The 18,701-nt window shown below is 53.4% G+C and overlaps 2 protein-coding genes across 2 annotated transcripts in view; both read left to right on the forward strand.

Annotated features, from left to right (window-relative positions):
• Positions 1 to 18,701, forward strand: part of LOC120398080 — a 32,355-nt gene that overhangs the window by 2,044 nt on the left and 11,610 nt on the right. The window contains exon 3 of the mRNA XM_039525085.1: positions 684 to 771. Coding sequence (XP_039381019.1) covers positions 684 to 771 — 88 coding nt within the window. The remainder of the gene's footprint in view (positions 1 to 683; positions 772 to 18,701) is intronic.
• Positions 8,281 to 17,910, forward strand: LOC120398079 (cathelicidin-related peptide Oh-Cath-like). The gene is given in 5 exon segments (XM_039525084.1): positions 8,281 to 8,445; positions 8,871 to 8,885; positions 14,949 to 15,056; positions 16,678 to 16,761; positions 17,887 to 17,910. Coding segments are annotated over 5 exon segments (396 nt in total).

Raw genomic sequence — 18,701 nt, forward strand, 5'->3', positions numbered from 1 at the left:
AGGCTCTGGGCTGAAATAAAGGGCGCTAGTCATGGGAGTTAACCCTACCCAGGAGGGGTAAGAGATGCGGCGCCAGACTCAAGCCCTCTTGCTGGAAATGACTATCCGGAGGGGGGACGGAATTCATTTTACAAGCGTGAGCAGACGTTCACAGGCTGCTCTGCCGTTATCGCCCAGCAGGGAAGGCTGCTGCTGGGGGGGAGAGTTCTTAGAGAAATGGTGGGAGGTGGGCTCTGACCCACAGTGTACATGTGTCTTTTGCCCATAATGCTTTTCAGCCTGTAGTCCAGCACTGCTCAGGAAGCAGCAATGGCCCATCCAGCTTTCTGCCTAGCCCAGAAGTTGCAATGTTTCCTCTCTACCGTAGTCCTCACCAGGGTCATCCAGCTGTAGTCACCTCCGGGCTAGACTCTTGTCACGTGCTCTACTTAGGGCTGTATTTGCAGACCACCAAGGGCTTTAACTAGCAGGGATGCGGCTGGTGGATAAAGTGGCCATCCCAATCTCTCCCTCTTGTACCCAGCCCCACCTCCTGAGGTGCTGCTTGTCACCATGACCGAGGCTGAGGACTTCAGCCCATTTTCCCCACAGCCAGATTTGTACCCACGCCTGCAGAGGCGGCTCACGCACGGCTCTTCCTCCCACGGCACTCAGAAACTGAGCTGAGATCTTCCTCCTCACAGGTGGTCAGAGACTGTTCGGGATCCTTCTCCACCCAGCAGGAGTCGCCCATAGTCATCATCAGCTGCAACACTGTGACCCAGGAGGTAGGTCTTGCACTCTGGTGACATCATCTTCCAAGTGGGGGCTGGGCCAGTGATGGAGCAGGGAGGGTGTCTTCCCCATCAGTTCCCTGGGTGGGATTTGAGACTGTGAGGATAGCACCGTGATGGGTGTCTAGCTGCATCTGGTAGGGGCATAGCCACTAGAGACCCCCCCTTGGGCTGGCAGCTGAATCCCACAGATCCCATCTGCCATGCAAACACCTCACTGGGATATAGGAGGAATCCAAACTTCGATGTCGTCTCCACCTGGGACAAGAGATGGCCAGGTGGAGGGGGGATGCCCTCTCTGCGGCTACGATTTAGTCCCATTTAGGAGATTTATGGGTAACCAATGCAGCAGGAGCCTTTCCTAAGCCCATATAACAGAAATTGCCCCCTCCCATGATGTAGCAAGGACCTTCCCCCATGCCCAGAGAGCCATCATGGAAGCAAGGCTTGGACAGAAGTGGGAGGTGGGCACTCCTTCTTCCATGAAAGCTTTGTCCCAGAGCTCTAGATCTCCAGCAAGGGAGTTCCTGGCCCTCCCAGATAGGCCCCATCGTGCAGTGTCAGCCTTCAGCCAGGAAGAGAGAAGCAAGGGTCTCTCCCTGGGGGGACCCAAGGGCTGCAGCTGCTTCCCGCTCCTCCCAGAGCACCCAGTTATAGCGTCCCCACCACTAAGCTCCCAACTCCTGGCCATGGAGCAGGCGACCCAGCTGGGCCTCCTGACTCAGACCTCCCCAACACAGGGCAGTGCCGAGAACATAGCAACCTCCTCCCACTTCCCAAGCAAATCCAGAGTGGCAGATAGTGATACAGAGCCGGTATCGGTCTCCCTGTAAACGCTCATGTGCTCCTTTCCCTCCAGGATACTCACATCAGGAGGCCCAGGAGCCCAAGACGTAGCTGGTGGCGTCGTCGCTGGCACCTGCCTGGCTCCTACACACTCATCGGCCATGGCGGAGGCAAAGGCAAAGGCAAAGGCAGTAGATTACAAGTGGCCTGATGGGAAGAGGCCTGAGCATCCACACAGCAGCTTCTGCAACTCTCGCTTCGTTGCAACCTTTGTTGCTTTGTTCCTTCCGTTTCTGTTCGTTGTTTAGTCCTGACACCATGTCATGTTCTTCTGCACCAGATGTGGACTGGCTCCAGAGCTTCCTTGTACCCACCAGATGTATTCGGTCATAAGATCCTTTAATGCTTTCCCGGGTGGTGTTTGACACACAGCTGTGGCAAAAAGGTATTAAATAAAGTATTTGACACACACACCCCGCCAGTGGCTTGACAGTACAATACAATTTACCATCCCCTTACAGTTCCAGCCTTCTCCTTGTAGCTTCTGACTGGCTTGTAAGTGACTCAGATACCAAGGGTGGCCACACGACATCAGAACCACGGTCCAGCTAGGCCAGTGACTAGCTTCTCACGATGGCGCAAGGAGGAAAGACGGTTCAAACACCGTCTCATGGCCCATCTCTTCCTTGGGTTGGTTTTAAATGGCACATGTCCTTTCCTCAACAAGAGATTTAACACAGCCGGGCGACACAGGGGTGGGCATTCGAGTAACATTCGTCCCTGGGCTTCCTGCCCAACTTTGTGAATCCAGGGATGCCCCGCACAAGCGCAAGCGCTCTGGGCTCGAAGCCAGTAGGGACACACGAGGAGCTGGGGTGGAAAGAGCTGGGAATGGAGCTCCTGCCTCACAGCTGGTGGCTCGGTACAAGTGACAGGTGCTCCAGAACTGCCGATTGATGAAGAGGGTTAAACCAGTCACTGTGTATGGGCCTGAGCCAAAGCCCACTGAAGCCAGTAGGTGTCTTTCCATTGACTTCAGTGGGGTTTGGGTCAGGCTTTCAGCTCCCGCTTCCCTTTGCCTGTTCTGGGGGAGAAGCGCCGGACGTCACCTGGGCTCTCCCAGGGGCAGAGCAATCGCCGCGGCACTGAAGGCCCCATACCGCTGACAAGAACCCCAAGGCAATGTAAAAAGGAAGTAGATGCTGAAAATTTCCCCCTGTGATCAGGGGAGACGGAGACAGTATTTGACACTGCATCAGGCTTCCCAGTCTCCCCTTAACCTTTGGCAGGGGCACATACTAGTCTCAGTGCCCCGTTTGGGGGTGGGGAGAGTTCATCCCCCCCTGACGTTATGGTTTAGTACAATTACATCCAAAGAGGCTATTAGAGTCTATCCGCATATGAAGGGTCCTGTAGATCAGAGGTGGGCAAACTACGGCCTGCGGGCCACATCCGGCCTGCGGGACCGTCCTGTCTGGCCCCTGAGCCCCTGACCTCGGAGTTTGGGGGGTGGTCAGGGGCCAGGGGTGTGGATAGGGGTTGGGGTGGTCAGAGGGCGGGGAACAGGGGGGTTGAATGGGAGCAGAGGTCCCAGGGGGGCAGTCAGGAAGGAGAGGGGGTTGGATGGGACGGTGGGGGCAGTTAGGGGCCGGGGGTCCGGGGACGGTCAGGGAGAAGGGGTGGTTGAATGGGGGCAGGGATTCCCAGGGGGCAGTCAGGAAGGAGAGGGGGGGTTGGATGGGGTGGGCGGTCCAGGGGTGGGCAGGGGGACAGAGAGCAGGCGGGATGGATGAGGCGGGGTCCCTTGGGCCGTCAGGGAATGGGGGGGGAGGGGTTGGATGAGATACAAGTCCCAGGGGGGCCATCAGGGGGCAAGAAGCAGGAGGGGTCAGATAGGGGGCGAGGGCCGGGCCATGCCTGGCTGCTTAGGGAGGCACAGTCCCTTCACCGGCCCTCCATACAATTTCAGAAACCCGCTGCTGCCCTCAGGCCAAAAAGCTTGCCTGCCCCTGCTGCAGATCCTCACCCCATTGCCTCACCTGGATGCTGTGGGTTTAGGCTGTGAACTCTCTGGGGCAGAGACACTGTCTCTCTCTCTGTGCAGCTCCTGGCGCACTGTTAGCGTGGTCTGAATACATTGCAATAACCACCGGAGCTATCTAGGCTGGCTGGAGAAGGAGCCGCATTCCTCGCAGCTATCCCGGAGAAAGCGTTCAGTGAGGTGGCTGTGCTCACTACCCGTTTGTCAGGCAACTCGGAAGGCTTAGGGCCCACTTATGGAAAGCAATCAAACATGAGCCTGAAGTCGATGACACGCTTAGGTCCCACTGAAGTCCAGGAGGTTCTCTCCCGAAGAGAGGTGCTTTCCTCAGCCAGGCTCTGGGGCATTTAATCTGTCACCCCCAGCCAGCGCGGGGTTGTTCCCTACAAGGTAACGCACACCCCAGTGCCTTTCCCAGCCTAGTGTCAGCAATGGGATTCCCTCCACTGCCCTTGGCAGACTCATCCACGGCCCCCAGATGTTCTACCTAGATCCCCTTGTGCTAAGTTTTATCCCAGTTGGTTGCAACTGCTTTCCTCTGAGTCTCACCCTAACACCCCGTCCTAGTCCTGCCCCCCACTCACTCCTGAATGTACCATCCTCCTCTCTCCCAAGTGACAGTCCCCTTGGAGAACGAGCTCTTCATGCTCTGTGGGCCAGACACAGACAGTCCTGCACTGGGCGGGGCTCCACTCACAGATCTGACTGTGGACGCATCTCTAATTGCCCCATGTGGGCACTGCAGGGGATTTGAACGTTCAGGGTCTGCAGTTATTGAAGCCACTGGCCAGATTCCCACTGATTTCAACTGGCTTCAGATCCAGCCCTTGCTGATTCGTGCCCTTTTTGCCCCCACATGGCTTCCCCTGGGTTCCAGCCACGCAATTGGGTCTGAATTTGGCTCAGGCAGATCAGGCGGTAAATAAATTTAGACAATCAGCTGTGATGTTTACAGCTATTCCCAAACCCAAACGTGAGTGCAGTGGCTAAGTATGGGGAATCTAAACACAATTACACCTGGCTGTCCCAAGCAGATCTCAGGCACATACAGAGTGTAACAGAAACGTGTCAAGCCTCGCCCTTCACACTGAGAGTATAGACAGTAACGTGACGTCACCCCCTGCACGACCTCTCCAGGTGAAAGTTACCCCTGGGCGGAGGACCAGCCCACGGCTGTGTACCACTGAAGTCCCACGGACGATCTCTGTGCTGCTTAAGGCTCTCCATGAATGTTCTCTGCTGGTCATCTGATTTGCTGTGTCCATCATACCGGAAGGCTGGCCCTCGACTTGGTTACAGCCTCTTGACTGCTATGATCGTACAATCTTCCTTTAACCTGTCTTGGGTCCTGCCCCATGGGGTATTTCCCTGATGGCTCGGATGCTCTTTCAGTCTAGTTACACATGTTGTGGAGCACCTGTCTGCTCGGAGACTTATTGTTCCTCATGGCCTATGAAACTTGTCTGCAAGCAGGGGTGCTGGACTAATTTGTGTAGTGGGGGTGCTGAGAGCCATTGAACCAAACCCTGTATATAATGGAGTCCATTTCAAGCCAGGGGGGGTGCGGCAGCACCCCCAGCCCCTAGGTCTGCAAGTGTCTTTCTCAGCACAGGCCTACCACTGCAGCAGCCCCTGGTAGTGCGGTCTGGTCTCCTACGCTGCTCTGCCAAAGGGCCTGCAAACCCCCCCCCAACTAATCCAGTCCTGAGCCCCCCCCATGTAGCTTCACAATGCACCTCAGGGCTGAGCTGCAGCTCCCCTGCTCTTCCCTGGCCTCCCCCCACCCCCGCCACTGCTCCACCAGGGCATATGGATCCTGACCTGCAGCATTCCCAGTCCTGGGTGTCCTCCATCTCTGCCAGGCCACCTCACTCGCCCCTCCTGCTGTTCCAGTCCTGCTCCCACCCCACAGTTCTGCCTCTGGCCTCGTGGGACACCCCCCCCCCCCCGCTCAATTTTTCAAGGTGATGGATACTGCATGGGGGACTGGGGAAGTGATGGGCTAACAGCAAAATCAGGGAGAAGAGCCCAAAAGATGGAAAAACGTCCCCCCCAAAGCCGTCTTCTCCCTCAGCTGAGGGTGTGGTGCGGAGCAGCCCAAGTGGGGGCTGCTGTGGTCCCAATGAGCCACCAGGAGGCCGCACAGCCCCTCTGCATCCAGTGCAGGGAAGGGCCGTCCTATCGCCCTGCTAGGGACCTTGCAGGACATGTTTGTGCACTTGGGTTTTCCTGAACGCTGTTGCATCTTGTGATGGGCCCGGTCCTGTCCCAGCCAAGAGAAGGCTAACGAGCCCCTCTGGGCCCAGCTGGGGCTAACTAAGCACACAGCAGTGCCTGGGCCACTTGGGGGAAACACGCTCAAAAGGGAGCTCGTCAAGGGAAGAGGCAGCTCCCAGGACCAGAGCGGCTGTGCCCTAGAGTTCGCTGGCTCTTCCAGTGGGGTCACTGAGAGGAAGGCAGCGTGTGCACTGCCCCCCACAAGGACTCGCCAGACGAGGTACAAACCGATTGCCCCCGGAAGAGCTCAAAGATGAGCCCTGACCTGGGGTTTAGCCGGATCTCACGGCCAAACCTGTAGAGATTCCCTTAGAGGGCAAGTCAGAGTGAACATCCCCTTAATCAGAAGGCCCCCATAGCTGTGACTCCGGGAAGACTGGAGGAAGTTTCCCAAAAGGGGTAAAGGCTTAAGAAGGGAGAGACTCTGAAAAAGCCCAAGCGGGGCCTGGCAAAGCCCCGGCCTATCACTCTTCCTTCTGCAGAAATCTCCATTGGCGAAGGTGCCGGTGCAAGCAGAGCTGGGAACTTTGACCAGCTGGGATCGTGGGGTTAGGCTGCACACTGCGTGTTTACAGCAGCGTATGGCTTTCACTGTCCTGCAGGCAGCCTCCCGTATGGCTGTCTAGCGGGCAAACCCACTGCTAGCTGGATCTCTCACTGCACCCACTGTGCTAGTGATCCCCCTGGGGAAGTGTGCCTGCTTCCCCGGGCAGCCCTGTTGAACTCAATGGGGCAGACCCCCAGCTGATGTAACTGAGCACAGCTCCACTAGGGTCAAAGGAGCAATAGCCATTTATACCAACAGAGGATTCAGCCCCGTCAGGGCAGGATCTGATGCATCGTGTGTAAAAGTATTTCTGTCCTGGGTGGTTATGGGTAGACAGTGGGGTGTGATGGGCAGGGAGGGAGATGGACCGACGGTTTCAGACTGCTAGACGCGCACTCCTGGGCAGCTCTCGCTTGCCATTTGATGGCTGAATGCCTCCTCGAGTTTGGCATGTGAGAAAGACCTAGAGGATTTAGACGCCAACAGTCACACTCACCACTAGGTCGACATTTCACAGCACCCCTGTGCCAGTGATCAGACTGGGACAAATTGACCTGCATGTCCCAGTCACCCTAGGGAAATCAACTGGCCAGACCTGGGAATGCTGTGCAGCCAGGAGCTGAGCCCTGTTTGGAGCCGGGGCCCTGAACTTCCAGCTTTGCTGCAGAACCTGGGAGATCTGGGGGTTGTGGCCCTGTGGCTGTCTGCCTGGTGGATGCACCCCAGGAGCGGCAGAACTTGGAAGCATTGGGGTTCCCATCCCTGGGGCAGCCCATGTGGTGGGGCTACCCCACACTCACAGATCCAGGAAGTCACCCTATGCAAGAGACACACGCAGGGTCTGAGGTGAAAGTTGGATGGAAGGATGGTTTTGTGATTCAGGTGTTACAGCTATACAATTAATAAATAATACGTGAATTAAAACATATGACGACTCAATGATCAAACAGGCGACTAGGGGAGTATTATTAGACACATTAAGAATTTCTACTATTTCAGATACTAACCGATAGAGAAGTATGTGATCTGAGCACACTGCCACCCAACCCCCTGGGACAAAGCAACAGTTTTAATTTAAATACCGCACAGGGAGGGATGGAATTATCAGTTACAAGCCCCGTCCGTCCTGCCTGGATTACAAAACCGCAGCTAAACGGTCAGCCCGAATGTGCAAGAAATGAGCTGAAGAAAGAATCCTGAGACTTCCTGTTCTCATCCCGCAGCAGAATCCAAGGAGACTCCAGAGCCAGCAATACCGTCTACAGTGTTCATTGCATTTTATGTGGGAGGGAAAGTATTGCGAGAGCCCCACTCAGAGGGCACAGAGGACGTGCTCTGATCACACAGAAGAACAGATCTGCTCGTTTGACTGCTGTGCTTGACAGAACTGCAGGACCAGTGGATGAGCAGTAAGTGGCCAGTGTGATATAACCAGCCCTTGGTAACACATATGAGATAGTGTCTTACAAAATGTGACTCAAAATGAATTCAAATTGTGTGGAGATCTGGCCCAACAGAATTAAGACACGTAGCTCAGCCTCTCCCAGCGCAGAGGCCCCAGGACAGCTCCCCATCTCACCGTGGGTTGTTTAGCAATAGGTGCAGGTGATTTCTGCAATGTATTTGAAACCATTTTCTTTTTCCCCTGACCAGCATCCCGCCTATGCTTGCCCTGTCAGGGTGGCCAATGGAAACGTCCTGCAGATGGATGGAGAAAAGCCATCGATTCAGGGAGGACCAAAGCAGGCAGCCAATGAGGCAGTAGCCCCTACAGAGGAGGCAGCGTATAAAAGGGCTTCCCCCCGGGAAGGACAGTTCTGCCCACCCAGCTCTCACTGAATGCCCCAGGGCACAGGATGGAGACCTGCCTGAAAGTCCTGCTGCTCGCTGGGGTGGTCACAGTAGCCCCCGCGCCCTCATCGTCCCCTCTGCCAACCCACGAGGATGCAGTTTTAGCTGCAGTTTAGATCTACAACCAAGAGCCAGGCACAACACTGGCCTATGGGCTCCTGGAGGCTGAGGCCTTGTCTACGTTACCGTTTAAGTCAATGTAAGTTCTGTTGTTTGGGGTGTAAAAACCCACCTCCCTGAGCAACATACCATGTTAAGCTGATGTAGGGTATCTACACTGTGTTAGGTCGGCAGGAGACGTGCCCCATCAACACAGCTTTCGCCTTTCACTGAGGTGGATTAATTATGTCGAGGGGAGAGCTCTTTGCCAGAAGCTGGGAATGTGCGACAGGGGATGGATCACTTGATGGTTACCTGTTCTGTTCATTTCCTCTGGGGCACCTGGCATTGGCCACTGTCAGAAGACAGGACACTGGGCTAGATGGACCTTTGGTCTGACCCAGTCTGGCCGTTCACCAGACCTGCTGGCTAAGTTGATGCCACTGCATCAATTGCAGCGGTGTGGATTTAGCTCGGTAGTGAAGACAAGCCATAGCCGCAGCCAGACTGGGTGAGTGACCTGGGGAATCACTTTGTGGCCTGTGCATATTCGATGCAGCTTGAGCTCATAGAGCAGATCAATCGCTGCCTCTGATGCTAGACTCCTGTACCTACAGTCTGGTTATTTGCACCCTCGTCATTATCCAGGGCTGATTTCTGGTGGTGCTGGCTATGGGCCTGGTACTTTCCAAAGAAGATGATCCCTGCTCACAATCCAAGTAGGCACACGTTAGGGGAAGGAAATAACAGGGAATTTATAGACAAGTCAACTTGAGTTACTGTAAGCAGCATGGCAGAACGGGGTTTTAAAGAGGGAGTGAAATATGTGGAGGGTTGCAGTCATGCGCTACTTCCCTTTATGACCACACAGCAGCTTCCTGGTCCCGCCGCAGACGAAGGGCCGGACACCAGCAGTTCATTCAGATTCAGCAGGCAGAGAATGTTTCCATCTGAATTATACCGTGAGCAATTCAGGGCAGGCAGTATCTAGGGGTTCCTTTCCATTGATACAACACAGAACCAGCTCGAGCCTCCACCCAGTAACCTGGGAAATTTACACCCCACCCCGGGTGCCTCGGAGAGGAATAGTGCCCCACTCGCAAGCACAGAGTCCGCGTGTAGAAAAGAAACTTTTAACTAAAGGAGGGAAGTAACTCAGCGTTAATTTGGAAAAACACCACAAACAGGGCTCATAAACATAAACCGTGTGTAAAAGACCCACCCCCAAGGAAGCTGGGCAGTGCCCTTTTCTCCTCAGGTTCTTAAGTCCGGCAACTGAAAAGTCCCTTTCACATGCCCAACCCTTCTCTGCACCCAACTCACGGTTGAGTGACCCAGAGTTGAGACCCAGAGTTGAGAGATACATCTGCAGAGTTCACCTCCCTGCCACCCTGGGTGGGGTAAAGAGGTACCTTACTCACTCCGCTGCTCAGGCATTCACTCGCTGCCCCTCTCTTCCGGTCACTCTGCTGGCCGCTCACCGTCTGCTTCCGCTGGTCACCTGCTCACCGCACCTCTCCATCAGCCGCCCTGCTGGCGGCTCATCGCACCTCTCTGCCACGGCCCTGCTGGCTGTCTGCTCACCGCTCTCGCAGGGCCTCTCCACCAGACACCCTGCTTGCTGCTCATTGTGCCTCTCTGCTGCACCAGCCACTCATTCACCAGCTATCAGTTGCCTTCTGCTGCCACCTGCCTCTCTGCTGTGACCTCTGCACATCAGCCTTAGTAAATTTCAGCTCTCTACAGGCTTGGCAGAAACACTGCCCCCTCTCAAGTGATTTCAGCTCTCCATGGTTTTTAGCTCTTAGCAGGCAGGGCAAAAATCACAGTCCTACCACAACTGATTTCAGCCCTGATTGACCATTTAACATAACAAACAGGCTTCATTAGAGCATTTAGCTCTAGTCTTTGAACAGTGGGGAAGGAACAGGTTAAACCAGTCTAGGGAAGATCCTTGAGGGTATACAGCCTCCTAGCCAGATATACCTGTCCTCACCCCTCCTAAGCTCTGACATTTGAGCCCCTGGCTTAATGAGGTTCTTTCAACTGAGGGTGGCCCCTTCATTTGGGACTGGTTAAGCACAGTCTTGCTTTCCTGTATTCCTACAATAATTACAACATTGGTAACCATATTTCACTACCTCTGCATTCAGTACTGTCGGGGACTCGAACCCCCCCAGTTCGTGAGTTAGTTGTCTGACAGACAACCACAACCAACAAGGTCCAAAACAAAAATTCTTTATTGATAAGTTATTATTAAAAAGTAAGACACATTGTATCCAAAAAGAACCAGCAAAGAACCAGCTACTTAAGCTTTTATTATATAGACAGTTTATTTTATAAATTTTTTTTTTTACACAACCCAACCCCCACCCCCCCCCTTTTAACAAATAATAATAAATAAGCACATTTGTTTTTTTTTTTATAAAGCAAAGTGTGATGCCCCCCCAACTTTTCTTTTTAGCATAGTGCCAAGCACCAGACACTGGAAGACAGGAGTTAACGCAGCTGGTAGCAGGAATGAGAACCCCTTCTTATATCTCTTTTTTTTTCCAGGGCTTTATGAAACATGCTGACTTCAGTCAGATTGACATAACTGGTTTTTGTGCTACATCTTTATTCAGGCCTAACAGTACTAAGGTGATTTGTACCCAACGCCCGCCAAAGTTGATGACTTTGACACTGCTGTATCTGATGAATATGTAAATAGAGCAGGAGCAAACTGTATTTACATAAACAGCCCCAAGCCTCTCCCACTCCCAGCTAGCTGCCAGGGAAGCAGTCATTCAGACCCAGCTTACAGACGTTCTAAAATCCTGGCCCAGGGCTAACAGAAGCCTGGTCTACACTACGCGTTTAAACCGGTTTTAGGAGCATTAAACCGATTTAACACCACACCCGTCCACACTAAGAGGCCCTTTATATCGGTATAAAGGGCTCTTTAAACCGGTTTCTGTACTCCTCCCTAATGAGAGGAGTAGCGCTAATATCGGTATTACCATATCGGATTAGGGTTAGTGTGGCCGCAGATCGACGGTATTGGCCTCCAGGCGGGATCCCACAGTGCACCACTGACCACTCTGGACAGCAATCTGAACTCGGATGCAGTGGCCAGGTAGACAGGAAAAGCCCCGCGAACTTTTGAATATTTCCTGTTTGCCCAGCGTGGAGCTCTGATCAGCACGGGTGGTGATGCAGTTAAAAATCAAAATAAAGAAAGAGCTCCCGCATGGACCATGCGGACGTGATCGCTGTAAGGGCAGGCAAATCTGTTCTATCAGCGCTCCGTTACAGAAGACGAATTAAAAAACATTTTTAAAAAATCTCCAGACAGACGCCATAGCAGGGACTCAGCGCACTGCTGCGTGACAAGCGTAACGGAAAGCCAAAGAATCAAATGGACGCTCATGGACTGGAGGACTCAAGCTATCCCACAGTTCCTGCAGTCTCTCTGAAAAGCATTTGCATTCTTGGCTGAGCTCCAAATGCTTCTAGGGTCAAACACAGTGTCCGCGGTGGTTCAGGGCATAGCTCGGCAATTTACGCACCCCCACCCACCCCAGAAGTGAAAGGGAAAACAATCCTCTCTTGACTCTTTTACATGTCACCCTATCTTTACTGAATGCTGCAGATAGACGCGATGCTGCAGCACTGAACACCAACATCCTTGCTCCCCTCCCTGCCATGGGTGGCTGATGGTGCAAAATGACTGGTACCTGTCCTCATCATCAGCCTATTGGCACATGGGGCAGTGCAAAAGGGCTGGTAACTATGCTGACTAGCATCTGTCAGGTCAATCAAGGGTGCCTGGCCCTAATTTTTCCTGGTAGATGGTGCAGTATGGCTGATAACCATCATCATCATAGCAACAGGGGCCTGAGCTCTGTCAGCCCCCACCCTTCATGTGTAAAAAAAAGATTCAATTGCCCCTGGACTAGCTGAGGGATGCTGGGCTCCTCTCCTCCACACTCCTTACTGTCCTGTCTGGACTATCATAGCAGCTGGAGGCTGCCTTCCACTCATTTCTCACTAACAAGTCAGTGTGTCTTATTCCTGCTTTCTTTATTACTTCATCACACAAGTGGGGGGACAATGCTACAGTAGCCCAGGAAGGCTGGGGGAAGAATGGAATCAACAGGTGGGGTTGTTGCAGGAGCACCCCCTGTGAATAGCATACAGCTCATAATTTCTGCAGGATCTGACACAGAGCAGCTGTGCTCTCTGATACAGTGGTTCTCTAATACACTTGCCCATATTCTAGACAGGACTGATTCTATTTTTAGATACCAAAAAGAAGGGATTGACTCTGGGAGTCATTCCCAGTTTTGGCTTTTGTGCCCCTGGCTAAGAGCAGCCAGGGGCACTTATGACAGCAGCAAATGGTGCAAAACAACTGGTAGCCATAATCATCTTTTTACCAATTTATGGATTGGTAGATGGTGCAGTATGGCTGGTAACCATCTCTGCTGTCATGCAAAAGCAAAAGCATGCTGCTGTGTAGCGCTGCTGAATCGCCTCTGTCAGTGGCATCTAGTACACATACGGTGACAGTCACAAAAGGCAAAACAGGCTCCATGATTGCCATGCTATGGCATCTGCTAGGGCAATCCAGGGAAAAAAGCCGCGAAATGCTTGTCTGCCGTTGCTTTCCCAGAGGAAGGAGTGACTGACGACATTTACCCAGATCCACCCGCGATAATGATTTTTGCCCCATCAGGCACTGGGATCTCAACCCGGAAATTCCAAGGGGCGGGGGAGGCTGCGGGAGCTATGGGATAGCTACGGAATAGCTACCCACAGTGCAACGCTCCAGAAGTCGATGCTAGCCTCGGACCGTGGACGCACACCACCGATTTAATGTGTTTAGTGTGGCCGCGCACACTTGATTTTATACAATCTGTTTTACAAAACCGGTTTATGCAAATTCGGAATAGTCCCGTAGTGTAGACGTACCCAGAAATACTCACTCCTTTGTATTCCAGCTGGCTCTGAATAGTGGGAGCTGGATTTTGTTCCTTCTTGTGCATCATCAACAGCACCTTGTTGAATGTGTTCCCGTGATGAGGCGTGAGAAGGAACAGCAGGGTTTGAGCTGCAGAGCAAAGTTCAATTTGCGGGACTGACAGTTAGGGAAATAACCATTGTTTAATGAAAGGCTTGATCCTGTGAGCTGCTGAGCACCCTCTGCTCACAATGAGGCCAGTGTAAGTTGAGGGTGCTCAGCTCCACACCAGGGTGCTCAGAGCCATGCATGATCAAGCCCAAAAGGAGGACACTTTGGGGTCTGATCCTGCAAACACTGGCACACAGAAGTAACTTCTGCAAGCCAGGAACCTACATATGGAAGTTACCACGAGGTAATAAGCCCTGGAATTGCACTTTCAGGAATTACAAGACATACAGAAACTCTGAGCGACTGGATTTTCTCAGAGAAGGGCAGGATGGGGGAGGAATTGCAAGATACCCATTATTTGTTCAAAACCTCAACTTAAGACCATGGGGCTACTCCAGAACTAGCCCACAGCCCACAAAGTTACATGTCTGGAGTAATGTTTGACCAGCATTTGAAACATGCTAGACCCTGGACAAAAGCTGAGAAGGATTATTTAAAATGTATTACTTCAGAGGACTAGAACAAGTCAATGTTACATTCTGCTTAGACTGGAATCTCTTTAGGGCAAGGGCCTTGCCTGCATGTGTATGCAAGCAGCGCCCAGCACAATGCGGCTCTGTAAGCGTGCGGACTCACCCCTGCGGTGCCTCCTGCTGGTCTCTCAGGGAATTAGCTCAATTTCCAGCCCAGAGCACCCTCTGCAGGCTGGTGATCCACTACCACTTGGCCCCCGTGTCCCTCCCTGGACTCTGGTGCCCTGTGAGTTGGGGTGCTGCCCCCTGGCAGTGACCCCTTTCTCTTTGAGTCTCTCCTTCTCAGGAAACCCTCACCCACTATCCCCACCTCACCTCAGTATAAGGCTACTGCCAGTCATCGTGTAGCCCCCACGCCCTGGGGCAGACTGCAGTGTCAGCCTACTCATCACCTGCAAGGGTGGGTTTGGAGCTGCTGCCCTTGCCTACCCCTGGGCTGCCCTCTGCAACCCCTAGTACCCATTGGCCTTATGCTAACCCACAGCCTGGGGCTTTCCAGGCTGGAGCTCCCCAGCTCCTCTGCCTTTCCCCAGCCCTGCTCCACTCAGGTGCCCTGTGTCTAGCTCCCTGCAGCCAGGCCCTTCACCCTCTACAGGCAGAGGGAGACTGTTTGGGCTCCTGGCTCCCAGCCTTTTTATACAGGGGCCAGCTGTGGCCTGATTGGGGCCTTGCCCAGCTGTGGCTGCTTCCCCAGTCAGCCCAGCTGTTAGAGCTGCAGCCCTCTCCAGGGCCGCTTTTTCACCCCCTCAGGGCAGGCGTGGGTAACCACCCCGCTACAGGCTCTGATGCCAGTCTGGGCCTCTGGGTGATACTGTAACACAAAATAATAATAAAATAAAAATAATTACGCCAAACACCACAGTGGAGGCTGGTGCCTTGCTGCTCACAGTGAATGTTAATTTTGTTTTTTATTGAATGGTCTTCTTAGGACGTGTCTTTGAAAACTATCCAGCCGCTGACATTCACTGTGAAAGAGCCAGTGTGCCCGGTATCAGAGAAACGCGAGCCCAACCAGTGTGAATTCAAAGAAGATGGGGTAAGGATCACCTGCTGCAGGGAGACATCTCCGTCCCTAGGCAGTGAGTTATATGGGCCCGTGGTGCACGTGCGCCACCAATGTTTGGGCTTGTATTGTCAGAGCTGGCCCATCCATAGGACGGACCGGGGCAACTTTGGGGGGCACCACATTTCACGGGGACACGGGGTCCAGGGCAGCCTGGGGGGTTAGCGGGGGCCTGGCACCGGCAGCAGTGACCTGACCCCAGCCCGCCCTGCTCTGCCCTGCCTCTTCCCCCCTGCTCCACCTCCTCCCCACCCCCATTCCACCCCTTCCTCAAATTCCCACCCCACCTCTTTCTGGCTTCCGTCTCCTCCCCCGAGCAACGCCAGGAGCCGGCCATGTGGAGCAGAGCGGAGCAAGGTGGGGCGAGACCAGGTCGTTCACTGCTACCGGAGCCATGCCCTCTGCTAACACCCCAGGCCACCTGGGAACCTGCATCCCCCTGAAGCATGGGGCCCCCCAAAGTGCGGGGCCCAGGGCAGTTGCCCCGGTCTGTCCTATGGATGGGACGGCTCTGCTTGGATCCATTCTGGGCACCACCAAAAATTATACAAACCTGGCACCCAGATCTCCATTTGCTCTTTTATCTCACTGATCACCCAGCTGCACCTTGAGTTGACCAATAGTATCTCTCAGGTCCCCAAGCCTCACAGAAAATGTATATTTCAACCAGAAACATAAAGAAAGGAATGGGGCTATGGGACAGTGCCTTTTCTGCTGTAGCCTGCTTATTGATTCTTACATACATGTCACGGACAACATACATTCATTCTGCATGGTTTTTAATCTCTGGTTTGCTGTTGTCAGCTGGAGCTCCGTTCTACCGGGGAACCCTCACTGAAGTCAAAAGAAGAGCGGGATGAACCTCATGTATAATATTCCTTTTTACATTAGCACTTTGACATCCCTAATGAGATCAGGGCCCCCGTACCAGGTGCTGCACAGACACAGTCAGACAGTCCCTGCCCCAAAGTGTTCACAATCTCGATAGACCAGACAGGCAAAGGCTGGCCGAGAGGGAGGCTCTTTTCCCCGGGTCACTGGTGGGTGACGTGACTCACCCAAGGTCACACACCAGGTCAGCAGCAGAGTGGAGAATTCGACCCCACTCTCCCTAATCTCAGCCCAGCGCTGTAACTGCAAGACCCTGCTTCCAGTTCCGTAAGCATGCTCTGCCCTAACAGCAAGCCAGCCTCGCTTGGCTCAACGGAGTGTAGATTTTGGCTCATTCTCTCCTTGTCTATATCGACATTTACCCATACGCTGTTCTCTGTGGCCCCCTCTCACTCAGCTGGAGTAGACAAGGAATCCCATGGATCACATAGTGACAGCTCACAAAGTCAGGTGCTATTGAACACGAGCCAGGGTTACATAGATTGTGAGCACCTTGGGGCAAGGACCTTCCTCTGTACAGCACCTCACACAATGGGGTCCTGATCCACTGTGATGTCCAAATCAGGCTGGAGGCTGAGCCTCTGAACCTCCTGCGGAACTTGTGACCAACCCACTCTGGGAAGCAGGTCTCCACACGCGAGTGGCCTGAGCGGTAGTGCTCCCGGACAGTAGGATGCTGAGGTCTCTTTTCTCTCCCTTGCAGCTGGTCAAAGACTGCTCTGGATTCTTCTCCACTGAACAGGACCCCCCTTCCATCATTATCAAATGCAAGGAGGCGTCTGAGGAAGTGAGTGGTCTAGGCGGCCTCCTCTCTGCTCACGGCTGGGCTGAGGCAGGGTTACAGGTTTCCCTCGCTGAGATCCTGGCCAGGTATTTCACACTGCACAAGTGTCCCCAGAACAAAGGTCCAGCTCCGCCTACTGGCAGCAAGTTGGCAAAGGCCTCCTGCCCCACAAGCCTGGAGGTGGAACCCTACAGCCGCCAGCAGAACCACAGGGAGCAAATTCTAATCTCCCTGGGATACGTAAGAAACCTAAAGCTCCATACGGTGCCTGGGAGCGGGGCAAGGACAGGGGGGCTGGGGAGGCTCCTCACCACCTGCCTTTGTCTGGCAGTGACATTTACAAACGTTGTACGATGCAGACACTGAATGGCCCCTGGTCCCACACACCAGGCAAAGGCCCCAGCATGGCCCCTCCTTCTTATCCTAGAACAGGGACCTGCCCAAGGTGGGCGTAAGGGTGACAGACAGCCAAGGGGGAGGGGATAATGGCTGAGTTTATAATCATGGGCCTTCTTACCCTAGAACAGGGACCTGCCCTAACACATGGGCCAAGGTGGGCGTAAGGAGTAGAGACAGAAAAGGGGGAGGGGATAAGAGTTGTTTATGATCCTGCACCTTCAATGGCACACCTCTAGCACACAAGCAAGGTCCTGCCTCTTCCTGAGCCACAGAGCGATGTCACCCTCTGTCCAAGAGCTCGTTGGCAACACTCACTCCTGAAGGCTACAATTCTCCCCCAGTAGCCACCTAGGCCTGCAGTGACACTGGTCGGATGCTCTCTGTTGCTCTGGAGAGGCCACGTGCTACAGGGGAGCGGGCATTGGGCTGGGACTCAGGAGCTCAGGGCGCTGCTCTTTGCTCTGCCACTGAACAGCTGTGGGACCTCAGGCATGTCATGCTGTTACCGTCCCACCCTTTGCCCACGTTTATCTCGAGTGTAAGCCCCTTGGGGCAGCGATGGTCTCTCAGTGTGTGTGTACAGTAACAACTGTAGCCCTGATCAAAGGTGGGGCCTCTAGTCATTGCTAACCAACGATATACAAAAGAGAACGAACTAACGTTCTCTGAGCTGCAGGATCCAGTATCAGTCTGCGTGGAGAAGCTAACCCCGACCTCTTTGCCCTCTAGCCTAATGTCATCTCACAGGGCTGAGGAAATATTGGTAGGTTTATTCATTGAAATGCCTGGAAGCTTATTCAAGTCAGTCTTGCCCGTACTAGCTAAGAAGATCCAGAAAGAGAGGAGTTGAAAGTGAGCCGCTGCTGCCAGACCCAGCTGTGCCGCCATTTCTCCTCCACTGGAAGCACCATCGGAAGCAAGGCTCATAACAATCTGAACAGCTTCTGAGTATCTGCTGCTGCATACCACATAGCACCTGTTTCAGTGCTGCTCTACGGGGCTCCTCTGTATAATAAACTGCCATGCTGCAAACCTATACTGTTGTCCTCTTCTTCCATATTCTAGGAGGAGATTAGGGATGTGAGCCGGAGTGAGTGACCTCACTGTGCTACTGGCCAATGAAAACCCCCGACTAGGAGTCACATGCCATCCTCATTAAAGAGAACCAACCCCTGCCCTATTGCAACAGAGATCCAGACACTAAGGCCCAACTCGTTAATAGTGACGAGCGATTTTGGGTGCTCAACACAGACGGCCTCAAAGAAAGTTTTCAGAAAGTGCTGAGCCTCCACCCTCTGAAAACGAGGCACTCCCTCTCAGCCAGCCTTCAATATCTCTCTTGTTGGGCATCCAAATTTTGAGCCATCCAAAACCAACAGTCACTTGGGAAAATTTAGGGCCCAAGGCATGTAATACTTTAGACTGGGACTTTCATTCATCCACCACTAGATGGCACCAGGTGGCCTCAAGGGGAGTAAAGGGAATGGGTGTAACTAGCACACACATCATTGAGGATCTTAACTGGGTTAACAGTCACATCCATC

This window comes from Mauremys reevesii, linkage group 2 (genome assembly GCF_016161935.1).
Source record: "Mauremys reevesii isolate NIE-2019 linkage group 2, ASM1616193v1, whole genome shotgun sequence".
Classification (NCBI taxonomy): Eukaryota; Metazoa; Chordata; order Testudines; family Geoemydidae; genus Mauremys; species Mauremys reevesii.